We start from the raw sequence: 14831 nt of genomic DNA on the forward strand, positions 1-14831 counted from the left end.
ACACCAGTTAACCATCAGAGGGTATGTAAATATTACCAGACTACGCATAATGCCTCACATATAAATGTTGAAAGTAAAATTGGTAAAATGGTAGACACAAGCCACTGGAACTCCAAGGAGCCCAATTTGCAGTAGTTTGGCACTAACAAATACACATTCATGTAAAGCAGTTTGCGATAACGAATAGTCCATCGCACTACTGTTATTTCATATCGAACAATACCATAAGTGGCACAAGTGAAGCCACAGATCTCATGAAACCAAGCAGTGATAGATTTACCATTTTTCCGATCTTCAAATTGACTGGTGCTGCAGTCTTGAGCTTGTCCTTGCGCTGGGCGACAAAGTCGTGGAGACGTAGCGAAGGAGGGGCCGCACAGGAAGCAAATCGACGCCGTCTGTTCACCGCCATTTGAGAAAACCTCTTCACTGATCTAACATGTGAAAGTGAGATGTTCATGGGTTTACCTAGTAAGAGAATCACGCTAGATACCACCTAAAAGATATATATTTAAACGATATACATTTAAACGATATGTCATAGAATGCACTATGGAGTATAAGATAACTATGTCACTCTAGTAATAAGCCAATGTACCAATTACAGGATAAATATGAGCGATTAGAATATGGTTTTATACCAGGGTTTCTGCCAAAAAATATTCTTTGGGTAAGGACCAAAAAAGTCTCTTCAAAATCGTCGTACTGCTAAAGAGATGTATGTTAACTTGCTTTTTCTAATGCAACTGCATTGAACTCCAATATCAACACCAACCGGTTGAGAGAAGCTACTCTGATATGGAGCTGATTAAGCCTGAGGAACCGAATCTTACTCAACTCCCTGGACAACTTCATGCAAAAGTCCATCAAAGGAGGGCCAATCATTCGATCAATTTTGACAAGGTTGCAGATAAATAGTTCAGTGGCAAACGGAACCACCGCCTTAAGTGGATACCAACCAGTGATTTTCTTGTTGAATTAATGTGAAATTTATGGTTAAATAGCGTGTTTCGGCCTCTCGTAAAATTTCCCAATGATGTTGTTCTCAATCACAGTAAACTGCCATTTACAGTAACAGTTTTAGCTTTCATTACAGTATTGTCCTAAAATGACACGTATGTACAATTAATTCAAAATGTCACCTTGTTTTTATGATTTATTTTGTGTTTGCTTTTTACTACTTCAGGAGATTGTGTTTAAGTGACAAATATGTCATTACATGTGTAGTCTCTCCACCCCCGCACCCACCCAATATTTACTCACTCCACAATTCCTTTAAACCTTCATTCAATATTTCATAACTTTAAGCTGTCACACAATTCTAAACATACTAGCACAAGCTTTGCATGATTTATGTTTCATGGTTGCTTGCAGCAGTCTGCGCAACCGCCTCAGGCACAGCAGTTGCTTCTCAGCGCCATGTTGCAGAAGGACACTTCCCCGGCACCAACCGTTGTCACATCGCAGCCCGTCATGCAACTAGGTGAGTTCTTTATTGTTAGTCACCAACATGTTAGATCAGTGAAGAGGTTTTCTCAAATGGCGGTGAACAGACGGCGTCGATTTGCTTCCTGTGCGGCCCCTCCTTCGCTACGTCTCCACGACTTTGTCGCCCAGCGCAAGGACAAGCTCAAGACTGCAGCACCAGTCAATTTGAAGATCGGAAAAATGGTAAATCTATCACTGCTTGGTTTCATGAGATCTGTGGCTTCACTTGCGCCACTTATGGTATTGTTCGATATGAAATAACAGTAGTGCGATGGACTATTCGTTATCGCAAACTGCTTATACATGAATGTGTATTTGTTAGTGCCAAACAACCAAACTACTGCAAATTTGGCTCCTTGGGGTTCCAGTGGTTTGTGTCTACGATTTTACCAATTTTACTTTCAACATTTATATGTGAGGCATTATGCGTAGTCTGGTAATATTTACATACCCTCTGATGGTTAACTGGTGTTCTACTGTAATAAGTAGGTGAGAAATGGTCAGAAAACAAATGTTATGCATAGCATGATAGCTAATTACTGCACAATCAAGCTGTACATGTTGTGTTGTTCTTTAGGTGGTGGATTCTTGGAAACAGAAGGAGATTGAGCTAATATCCCCTGAAGCAGTTGATGTAATGTGCATTTACATTTTTGATTTTTATATTATACCTCTTCATATGAACAATTGCAAAACTGGTGCTACTTTTAAAAAGATATAACATTACCTCTCTAAGGTCTAGCCTGGCTAGAACTAACCTTGCTAACATTACCAAGACTTAACATGCCTATTTATTGTAATCCAGCTGTTGACATCTTATACCATCCGCTCTCTGCTGGATAATGGGAGTTGGAACCCAGTGAGTGCTAACTAACTCTGTGCAAATTAGTTAGCACTTAAATTTCTTGCACATGCTTTTGGTGTTTGGTCCCAACTTAACCAAGACATCAATGACATCCTCGACACCGAGGGACAGCATAAGAAGAAGAAGCTCTTGACAACTAACTTTTAATTTTAATATTTTTTTTTAATTATATATTAATTTAAACTGAATGACACTATAATCATGATTATAATTGCTTCTGATATGCATGAATGCATTGTTATGGTTATCTGTTGCAGGTTTTAAAATATGCTAAGGCAATAGAGAAGCCCAGCAGTTCATCTGAAAACCAGCAGGTACGATTCAGCTGATCAAGGCGTTTAGTATTACAATATTTCATAACACGATTTCATGGTCTTAGAGCGAGTTCTAAAAACCTATAGCATCATCTGTCATAGAGGCACAGAACCTCTGGGACAAATGCTCAGATGTTTTAATGACACCTATTTCAGGGAGTCCCTGATTTATGAACTACACTCAATTATTTATTTTGATATTTACAACTCCAAACAGCAACTTGCAACTAAATTGGATTTCTTTCAATTGAGATTTCGGTCTAGGTATAATAAAATAAGGGTTTTATGTTATGAGATTAGGAATAAGCAGTTGTCACCATCTTTTAACTGAGTATGGAGTCGGTGTGAAGCCGTTCATACTGCAGCATCTCGGATGTTGATGATCACCTCACGTTTCCTCTGTGATATACACAAAGGCTGCTGTTTGTTGTTCACTATGTTCATGATGTTAACCAATTCATACATATATGCATATGTTTGCACTACAATGCTCCATGCTGTTATTGTTTGCAATGTGTTTTGATACGCGCAAATATATACACTTCATTCACGCATGCACGCACATATATACCCTGTAACTGTGCATGTTGTGCGTTTGCGTCGGCAGCTGGTCGTTGCCGAGCACATTCTCGAGACAGAGAAGTCACCTGGCAAGGTGCAGTGTGCACAGATCACTATACAACAGCAACTCAGCGACGGCGTCTACACCGGCGAGCTGCACGTCGACCCAGATGGCGCCACCGAGTGTGCTCGACCGCAGGGCTGCAGGTATAGACCTATCACGGATGCTGCGGATAATTTGTATAGAGAATCTAGCTACTTTGCCGTTATTGATGATGTATAACCACGATATACTCTGACATGATAATCCCATGTATCCAATGTCATCCCAGTACTGTTTTAGTGCATATATGAGGACTGTAGGATTACAAATAGAGCACCTACAGGTACCTAAGTGTTTTTGATATGGATTTGAATTTTTGTTGTGTATGTATCGCTGTGAAGTATAAAATGTCGTCCATTCCTAAAATATTTTCCGTATGAGCTCTGCTGTGTTGCATGGTGTGCATTAACACATGTCTATATATGTGTTTAGAAGTGTGTGTGTGTGGTGTGCATGCGTGCGTGTGCGTGCATGCATACGTGCGTGTGCGTGCATGCATAAGTGCATGTATGTGTGTGTATGTGTGTGCATGTGTGCGTGTGTGTATGCCTACATGCGTGTGTGTGTTTTCCTGTGGGATTTTATAATGAAAATGTCCATGGGTCCTTTTAAATTTATTGCCTGAAAATTACATTTAACTTCAAGTGAATAACCTATAAGAACCTATTTGAGAATATGGAATCAAATCGCTAAACCATCGCTTAGGTTTGGCGTAGTTGCATATAGACGAATGCGTTAAGGGTTTGTGTAACATGTGCAACATGTCTTCTTTTCCAGGTTCACTCTCGGAACTAAGTTGGCTGCCGAGAAATATACGAAACAGTTTCAGCAGTTATTTACAGACGAGGGGCGACATCCTGTGAAGATTCGTACATTCGTTCCTGGACAAGAGCCGTTGGTTAGCCTCAGCCATGGTGGCAGAACCCTAACTACGGGCCCACCCCCGGGTCTTGGTGCAAAGGTATGTGCTATGTAACCCATCGAGGCCTGGGTATTTTACGACTGTGCCGTGGAAGCAACAGAGTTAACAAACGTGTGTCAGGAGTAATACCCAGGATCTAGGTACAAAGTTATGTATGGAGCTTCCTTATGGTCTGTGCTTGGGTAAGGTAAAATCTGGGGCAAAAGCAGCCAACGTTGGGCACATAATCGTATTAGAAGTGACTGATTAGGTCAGATCAAATTCAGTAATAGGTCAAATGTCATGGCTGAAATTAAGTGGCACCATCAAATTTCACTGACTATATAGTACTTACTTGCTTACCCTATTGATTAAAATGTGAATGTCTCACCATATCTTGTTGGATACACAGGGCCTAACTAGTTTATGCTTGTGAAAGCCGTTGTATTATTCCATTAGTGTTAGTGATTGTATATACATCGATACATTACTACAACACACATAAGACAACATAGTAACAAGATAATAACAGTGACATCTGTTGTTATCCTATACCAGGGTCCATTCACGAAGCCTATGAAGACACAGATGCGGCTGCCGCTTTTACAGGCAACCTTACCTGGTGGCACATCATTGACCAGTCCTCCACCTCAGCTGTGTGGTACGTACATGCTGTTGTTCCTATCTGTTTAACCGTTGTCATTACTGCTCACGATTAAGCCACGGATCATGGACTTGGCAGTGGTGATAAAGGGAGGGTCTTTATGTGACCAGGTGCTATTGGACAGATTGCTGGATAAGGACCCCTTTAAGCTAATTGCTATAGCCTTGTTACAGTTTTGTCAATGTAAGAAGAAACTTTGCTGGCAATTAACAGAACTGCTCACACCTACCAGTAATGCGTGAGAATGTTTCTATGTGAGCAGGCACTATGGGGCAGACTATGCTGCCCACTTCTGTGCAGGGCACGATGCTGGGACATGGACTGCAGATTGCATCGCCACAGGACCAAACGTTACCTTTGATGATGTCACCGCCCCCGCGCAAGCAGCTCATTAGACAGCTGTCTCAGCACAGTGGCACTCTGTCACGGTATGTCTTCCTCTGTTTGCAGCTGTCTGGGAAAAACTGAAACCTGGTGGTTCCTGAACGCGTGAGTGTCGAGCAAGAAATACACGAGTTACGTGTAATACCAAAGAGTGCCGTGTCACACAGACGGCATAGCAAATCATAATGTGTGATATATGTTTGGGTATAGATTGGTGTTTTATATAAAAAATATTAAAAGAATGGCTCTTCTTGAAGATAAAACATGGTACAATCAGTCATGAGAATCTTCCATGGATTCATGATTTTCGTTTCCAATTTTTTCACTTGGCAGATCGATGCAAATCTGTTGAGAAATTATCGGATGGGGGAATTTTTAGAATTACCTATTTTCATGCCTGCACAAAGCATTTCATAACTAACAATTGTTTGGTTATTAACACAATTTACTAACAATCAGACTGTTCGGTGACGAAAAACACAAATATATTTCTATGTGAATAAGCATTAAATGATCTCTTGTTTGTGTTTAGGCCTTCAAGTGTGTCCCCTGTGTCTAGTGGGAACCCACTGCTGTTGCCAGGGCAACCTCCCAGCTACAGTCAAGCTACTGTACTGAACCCTGTGACGACTCCACCACCTTTAACAAGAACTCCAACGCCAAAGCTCACTGGTGACATCACTCCGACCCAGCCTAATGTATCAGGCTTTGGGAATATTCCAGGTGAGATTATCATTCCCATTTTCAATGCAACATGTAAGTATAAGTATGACCACTTTGCCAGGAGCTACAGGACTTACCCACTTCCTATGCTGTTTAAACCTGGTATTTATAATATTTGATTTACATGTGTTCCACTTCTTACTTCTACTACACAGTTTTTTCTTACTTGGTTATATGTATGTTTCTGTCATAGTCATATACCCACCGTCCCACCTAATATTTGTGTGAAACATTTCTTGAGGTTATGCATATGTACATAACCAGCTTTTTCAAATTTATCCCATTTTACTTATCTGCAAAGGGTCTTTATACAATTCATATTCAAACATTTTGAGTTTGGTTGAATTTCCTGTGTGGCTTCAGTTAAACATGCATATGGCCTAACAGTGTGTAATCAGTCAGTAACTATTCTGCAGTGTAGCAGAAATTGTGTTTTGATAATCTACATATCTGACTTCTGTTTAGCCCTAGGTGTAGCGATGTCACCCTCTGTTGAACAGAATCAACTACATCTTCAGCAACAGCAGCAGCAACAACAACAACATCATCAACAACCACAGCAACAACACATTCACCAACAACAACCACAACAACAACAACATCAACATCCTCAACAACAGCAACAACAACAGCAGCGGCAACAACAACAACAACAGCAGCAGCAACAGCAACAACAGCAACCACCTCCATTGGGTACAAGCATCAATCTAGCTAGTCTTGGACTTCCACAGAATGTTAACCTGCTACAATCACTCCAAGCAGCAGGCATTCAAAATGTACAGGTATAACGTCTGTAATAACTTATCAAAAATCTCTCATCACCGATGTGCATATGTTGGTGACCCATAGTTTGCAAAGTTGCATCACTGTTGTATCACTGTTGTATCCCTGTTGTATCACTTCATATACATAGATTGTGTGACAACAAGAACAAGATAATTTTTAGCGAGCTTTATAACGAGATTATTTTAATAATGAGCTATTGCCAGTCAGTCAAGTCAATTCAGGTTCAATGGATTTTGCTCATTTGTAGTATGTGAATGAATATGGACTGGCCCCAAAACATGTCACACGTGTTTTGATATTTTTATTAAATTATGCAAATTAGGTAGATTTTGGCAATTTCACTATGCATTTCAGTGTCTGCCTACGGTCAACGATAACTCAAGAACCATTTGACCCACATGTTTCAAATTGAATACAGTTGTTACTCCTATGGGAGAGATTTGAACTTTCTATTTTGGAGCACGCCAGTCGACCTACTTTCGAGCGACGCCCACTTTTTGGCAAAAATGAAAATGGCCATCTAAATTCATTCGATTTTTTTTATTTTATATACTTGCATATATCATTATCAAGAATATATAATGGGAGATATGCTATATAATGGGAGTCCTCCCATATATACTCTTGCTTTATATATCCCCCCCTCCCTCTTCTATCACACCCAAGGTGAGCTACAGTGTCATTGACACTTTCATTTAGTGAAAGTATATAGCAGTTGAAAATCTTTATAGTGTTGTAGAGGTCTAGAGTTAACAGGTATCAGCAAGTGTGTCATATTCCGTGCTAACAACGTGATTGTGATCGGGTGAAAACCAAAAAGAAACTTAATCACCTAGGTAATGTGGCAGTAGGTATGCACTGTTGCTCAACAGCATTGTGTTAGAATTATGTTATAATTGTGTTATAATTATATTAAATGTTGAGCAGTATTATTGACAGCGTTTGGCAATCACTTAGATATCGATGACTGGAGCGTCAGTGCCTGGCAGTATAGCTGTACCAATCTCACTGGCAATGGTGAGTGGCCAGCAGGGTATCATCATGCCAAATATCATGACCACCAGCTCTGCTGTAGGCTCTTCCCCACACAACACTCCTCAGGTGAGTGTTTTTCCAGCCCTGTACAATGCTGCACATGTAATTTATGCTAGCTCCTACTTATTTAAAGGGATCCTTTACTCTAGGTTCTAGGGTTATTTTCAGTTAATTTAGGTTAAAATTACGCTACATAAAAGGTTTCATGGTTCAATCACCATTAGAAATATTTTTTTGTTTAAAATGCTTTAAAACTAACAACTACAGTTTGATTACAACGACGGTGGCGCCACTCAAAGCGCACGATCTGAAAATTTGGGCAAAATTACTTTTCAGCCAAGGCCTACAGACCGAGGGTGTTTCTTATTTATTCATATAAAAGCAAAAAGATTGTAATATCTTATAAACGACATAGTTTCAGTTATATTATGGATAAATTTGTCCTAAAATGAACATCGTTTGGTTAAATAGCATTTAGGTATAAATATAATTGCACCTTTGTGATTAGCCCTCGGTCTGTAATGTGCAAAATATATTGGGAAATGCGCAAATTTTTCAGGGTGGCAGCACGGTTGTGGGTGTCAATGGCGTCGTTCAAATTTCGTAGCGTTGATGTATAATTAATTATAACAATTAAATTAGGTATCTGGTAACAAGTACGTGTTGGTATAGAACATTTGTTACAGTTGTATGCAGTAAAATCCTAGAGTCTAGTATCCTTTTAATACTTCATAGGTTAATTAGGGTGTTAACAGACATGCATTTTCATGGTGAAGTCGATATTCCGATTGTCGTAACGTATTGCCTTCTGTCCTGGTTGCTACCAAGTGATACCACCCCCACTCTCTTTGAGGAGCGTTTTTATCGTTTTGCTCTATAGCACATGTCCCTTGCAGCGGGTGTTGAACGTTGGCACGCGATCGACGCTTCGATCAGCGAGAGCCCACCCATTCCAGAAAGTTTTGCATAAGTAGCTGGTGGCTCGTCTCAGGCAGAATTTGCATGTCTTGCCAGGTATATGGAACCGTCCAGGCAAAGGTAGGTTGGTCGATTTTTGTCAATGTCGGCGAAGTAAGCAGGATTAGCCTCAACTAGTTTGCCAAGTGTAGTTGCCGAATCGTCCCTTCCCGGATCAGCTCGCCACCAGGTCGCTTTCCAAATTGAACAATGATAAATGATGTAGCCCAGTATGCTTAAATGTCTTTCATTCTGCTCGCTCTTACTGTTCGTTCAATCGGCTCAAAGTCATGCAACAGGATACCTGATGAGGTAGCGAAAACTCGGCAAGTCAGGCTGTTGCACTTTCTAACGCAATCATTCTCCGAGACACTTGCTTTCATTTCCTGTCAGTAGCCAAGAGGGCCTGGTACTTTTGCTATGCGCCCCAATTGGCATCAAAGAATGCTTCCCCTGTAGACTATATGGCGTCCTGTCCGTTGCGTTCAGTCTTGTGATCTCCCGCGCGCAGAAGCATGAAAATCGTTTGTAAATAGGGGTAAACATATGAAACAACGATTTTCAAGCTTATCCCCGTCTGAGGCGCCTCGACGTTTTTAGTAATTTGGTTGGAAAGATTAAGGAAACTATTCAGCATTATTATTCACGACAACGCGTAGTAACATGACGGAGAATTTGTCCAATTAGGTCCGCGTTGCAACGGCATGTGCTAAAGAGGCGAAGGGTAAATAAGTGCCAATGCGAAAGAGGCCCGTATCTACGCTATGTTGCACTATGTTGTTGCTCAAGCGACTCCAGCAATGACTGCGCCCGACGGAGGCCATTTGAATACTGTGTTATTGTTCGGGGACCCTGGTGCTTTCATGAGAAGTGAAATTAGCACCTTTCAAAGCATTTAACTTGACTACCGTTTCTGACGGGGAGTGGTTGTAATTGTGGAATGATTTAGTGGGGCAGGCATGTCTAAGCTGAAATTGCGAAACCAATTTCATCGCCATGCTGCATGGAGTCTACTGCCACTGTGGCACTCCGCTGGAATCGCGATGATGCAGGTGGTGGGGTGCCTTGCCTACGAGATGCTGATTCACGCAGCAAATGCTGACCGAAGTATTTTAACAGATTCTACGGCAAAGGGCAACAGCGGGGATTAGCTGGGCAAAGCAGAAACTGGAGGTTTGCGATCCTGATTAGAATGTTACATATATTTAAAACGGCTTACATATGTAAGCTCTTTAGTGTAGCAACCCACTGGACTTAAGTTAACTGGCTGCAGCAGGCCGACGCCGTACGACTCAAAAAAGTAAGAGTAGACAAGCTGCTCAAGTAGTAGTAACGTATACTAGTTCCGCGTACAGCGGCAAACTGGCGTGGCTATAGTTACTAGAAGAGGGCTAGCAGTGAAGACTAAACTTAAGTTAGACGCACGTTATTATGAAGTAGGCCTACAGCATTGCTGCTAACATGTTGCTATTATTAATTACTTATGCTTTTCTCCGCACGCTTTATGTACAAAATTACAAGCTTGATTTTCCCCTTGAGGCTCATCCTAGTAACTGAGTAGTGCTGTATAGGGTCTATGTCCGCCGAGCAGGTTACTATCGAGGTAACCTGGTACGGTTTGATATAGTCGAAAGTACCTCGGGTAATAACTGATCGTTGCTGCGTACCGCCTGCATTGTCGGCACCGTACCCTGACTTTGCACACGACACACTGTGACAGGGCAATATATGAGCAGCAAAAAATATTGAGATTAATTAAAGAATCATGCAATTAATATGGAATAATATTAGAAAGAAATTTATTAAATCAGCTGTAGTCCTGCGTTTTAATGTTTATCATTGTAATACTATCATTAGCTTGATAAATAAAATGGTTTGGATATTGACATCGAACTATAATAAAAACAAGATGCAATATCCGTGACGGCGGCAATAACTTGTGGCGGTATATGGCACCAGTCATTAGGTAAGGGGAGAAAGGGCATAAATATTTATTTTTTTATTTCGCTTTAATCTATGAAGTTTTTTATTTTATAGCATATTATAAATTTATTTATAAACATGTTACATAACAAAATTCGCCAAGTATCGTGTTGTAGGGTTTTGGGTTCTCAATTTATTTTATAATCTAAATTATGTAATGACATAGTTTACTTGTTTCACATAATTTGAATATGTTTATTATTACTTTGATTCATTTTTGTACTATTTTGCTTTAAACTTGTAAATGGAAAAAATACAGAAAATAAATTCAAATCAAATCGAATTTGTTTTTGTAATATCTGAGGATTAATTCAAAATACAGGGAGTAGATAGGCAAACTTTCTAGGCTGTTTGGCTCTCTATTTTTTTGGTTTAGCTGCCGGTTAAAAGTGCAATCCCGAGTCGCCACTGCTACAAAGCCAAATCAGAGGCCTGGCTAGCCAAGGGGAAAAAAATAATGAGGTCTAGTTCTGCATTGTGTCCTTTCATCAAGACATCCCCGCAGTTCCATATTCCTACAAAAGTGTGGCATTATCTGTCGTGGGGCAGGCACAGTACAGCACAGACTACAACCGGAAGAGACACCCACGTAAAGTTTCCTATTGCCATTTTATATAATGTTTTGTGGGCCTTAAAAGAAAAGAAAAAACCACAAGGAGACTTTAGCAGCATCACGCCCCCCCAGCGAGTGACTTTACAAAATGGGCAGATGAATTTTATTCAAAGCGGTTTCAGTTCCAGATTATAGAGGGGCAAAACAAAACATAGGTAAAATATGTAGTATGAACGGGCCCCCCCCCACGAAAAAAAGGAGTATGGTGTTGGTAAGGTTACCTTAAGGGGTTTTCATGACTCATGCCCATTAACAAATCTTTAAAACCCAAATAACTGCCTACTTAGTGAAACATACTATTTATAGTGATGGGAAATGCGCCTGGAATTTTCAATGAATCGATTATCGTTTGCCGCTTAACCGATGATAATGCGGTTAACTAATCAGCATAGATGTTAATTTATATCTTACTTTGTATATACAATTATACATAGGCATTCAATATGTATCATGTTTTTATGATCATGTATTACTCTGTGAGGTTGCTGTATGTATATCAATGTCTGTTCCTATATAGCAGTATTTATATCCAATTTAAAGAAGAAATGGTTTAAATGCTTTTAATTAAAACACATTAAGCAGTTTTTTAAAAGCAAAGCATGATCAAGACTTGTTCTTTATTGTTTATGTTATCCCGGTGTGTTTGTACGTAAGTTGTTGTGTTCTAATAGTGTAGGCTTGTGTAGCGCGAGTTATGTCGCTGCCAATTGGATATATCCTCTCCAACACAATGTAAACAACAATACGCTAGGAGAGTAGAATCTGCATCTTACGGATAACATCTGTGGGACAGGGGTGTCAAACCAAAACAAGACAACTGTCCAATTTGTCCTATGGTTCTATAGGTAGACATAAGTACCGCTGCTGCAATCCGACAGGACCTATGTTAAAGTGATTCATAGAAGTGTGTGCCTCTGGACTAGCCACTGATGGCACTCTACTTCGGCTACCGAATGCATGTCGCATGTTGCGATTTTCAGTAATTAAAAAAAATTATTTAATTTTTTGGGTATTTTATTTTATTTTTTGGTAATTTTTGACTACTCGAGTTAATTTGTGTTTCGATATATGCGATTATGGCGAATTTCGAAGGACTATAATCGATCGATTTCGATTATATATCGATCATAATGGCCATCAAGCTACTATTGTTAATTGGGCAAATTTTAACATGTGCAAACAATAAGAATACATACAGAATTGTAAAAATAACAATTTTAATATTAAATAATATAATTATGTTTACCGCAAGTTATCTCTTAGAGTACGCTGTCTAATAAATATCCTTTAGTTAAAACTGCTTATTTGTTGGCTTAAGATCAGCCTTGAGTGAAAAAAATGCAAGAAATTGAAAAAATTGTGCATTAATTATATTTGAGCAGAGAATTGTGGTAAAGTGTGCGTGGCTTTGCGCGAGTGGGATAAGTTGGATATAGTGCTTGGCATCATATTAGCTACACGTTAGAACCATGTTTCATGTTCTGCCAAGGGAGGGGAACCACAAAAGTCAATATTTGGAAATGCAATTTGTAGTGTACGGCCTATAGTCTACTGGAGATCTTTCCATTGTTTTGTCCGATGCAATGTCATTACCCATTGCCAAGGACCGACATAATGCGAGCCACCAGTACTGTGCTGGAGTCAGGTTAGGGCAAAGATAGCCGTTTTCTAGTGCGTAAATACATTCTGGCTTCCAGCTATCACGGCAAGTATTGTCGCAATCACCCGAGGAAAATGCTGAGCCATATGGAACGATCCGAGACACACAACAATATTTTGAAAATTCAAAACTGGGCGGGCCACCAACATGATTTGTCTTGCTATGTGGTTAAACTCCTTCGATCAGAATGGCAAGAGCTAGGAGTTTATCCTGCCTATAGTTGACGCAAGTATACCCTGAAACGTTTTTCGAGGGCGGTATACACCATGTCTTAATACTGTTTACCGGTTAGGGGTTAGGACAGGCGGCACAACAGTGATCAGATTAAAGTTACTTTTAGCCAATAATATGCATTGTATACTGTAAATGCTGCTAGTATTATAGCGATATGTGAAAAGTTGTCAATAATGACGGTCAGTATTTGGTGGCGGCATCTTAACTTTGATGGTGAATGGCAGTGGCGTTTTAATGCTGGTTATTAGTCTCTAGTGGATAAGCGCTGGACCCCTAAATTACATAGGGATAGAAACGAAAATTTAACTCTTCTATCAATAAGTCTGCGAAAAGGTTATAGCAGTTTATATGATACGGTGTTCGGCCTTTCGGCAGCGCATGCTTAGATTTAACAATGATGGGCAATGCATTTTCGGTTAACGGGTATCAGTTTTAATGATAGCGGCTGACCGCTATCAATCTGGGGATAGACACCAAAATCAACCTCCTGCCTAGTCATAAATAGGTGCGAGTTATGGTCAATTTAGCAGATGAATTGCAAGCCATCGCGTTGACGCGCATCTTGAAATTTTCAGGCCTATGCCTTGCCATGATTGCAGAATGTCTACCCAAGTTTTTTTTACTCGCCAGGGGCTGTCCCCTAGCATGAATCAAGCGTCAAACTGCGGGGGACATATACATGGCACACAGGACTTCCCCAGCTGATAGGACTAATAGGTTTAAACTCAAGGCTCCTACCAGCAGATATTTATGATACATTTAGGCATTTGGTTACTAACTGCATACTGGGGATAAAATGTTGTGAAGGCATGCAGTCAAATTCATGGCAAGTGAGAGCAGTTTAGTCACCTCATAAAGAAGGCTGAGAAAATAACTAGACAATGATTTCTGTTAATTCTGTTTCGTTGCAGCTATGACCGAGTTGCGTGTGAACCACTTGGGCATGAATTATCTCAGCTATGGACCTGGCTAGTCCAATGGCCGATAAGGTAGCTGTGAATGCTCTTGTAGGGGGCTGTGGTTGCTGGCTTGTAAGGCTGTGTGAGTGACATTCTACACTCATGGTCCGCGCCTGCGGTGTATCCAGACGTCACTTTCACAGCTAAGTAAGGAACAGCGAGCGGAGTCGTGCCAAAAACATGAAGCAATAGCTGAGGGCAACATGATGCTAAACTCATGCAAGGGTTCAAAACTAAATTTTTCGAGTGACGGCATCCAAATTCGGGCGAGTGACTGCCAAATGTTACGCTCCCCCAATCTGGATTTGCATGAGCTCGCGTTAAAAAAAATAAACTGACAAAACAAGTATAACATTAAACTAGATTGTGTTTTATAGACAAAACGTAATCTTACATTTAATACCGTTTAATTATGATATCTACCGATTCATAATTGAGGCTTTACTGTAGCTTCACTGTACTTCACACTTCTGTACTTCAGACTTGTACAGGTTTTCCTGTGCTAAACTAAAGAGGCCAGCAGACAGCTTACGGCGAGATGAGAGCTGCTTGCACAGGTTATAACTAACAAAAAAGCCTATGAAGTATTAAAAGGATACTA

At 40.2% G+C, this 14831-nt stretch overlaps 1 protein-coding gene across 1 annotated transcript in view; it reads left to right on the top strand.

The window, feature by feature from the left end:
• Nucleotides 1-14831, top strand: part of LOC106821456 (transcription factor SPT20 homolog) — a 39868-nt gene that overhangs the window by 9266 nt on the left and 15771 nt on the right. The window contains exons 9-18 of the mRNA XM_014826268.1: nt 1518-1671; nt 2066-2122; nt 2611-2667; nt 3275-3435; nt 4109-4292; nt 4791-4893; nt 5159-5324; nt 5813-6003; nt 6469-6785; nt 7747-7890. Of these exons, the coding sequence (XP_014681754.1) occupies nt 1518-1671; nt 2066-2122; nt 2611-2667; nt 3275-3435; nt 4109-4292; nt 4791-4893; nt 5159-5324; nt 5813-6003; nt 6469-6785; nt 7747-7890 (1534 nt within the window). The remainder of the gene's footprint in view (nt 1-1517; nt 1672-2065; nt 2123-2610; nt 2668-3274; nt 3436-4108; nt 4293-4790; nt 4894-5158; nt 5325-5812; nt 6004-6468; nt 6786-7746; nt 7891-14831) is intronic.

The sequence above is a fragment of the Priapulus caudatus genome, unplaced genomic scaffold (assembly GCF_000485595.1).
Source record: "Priapulus caudatus unplaced genomic scaffold, Priapulus_caudatus-5.0.1 Scaffold74, whole genome shotgun sequence".
Lineage (NCBI taxonomy): Eukaryota > Metazoa > Priapulida > Priapulimorpha > Priapulimorphida > Priapulidae > Priapulus > Priapulus caudatus.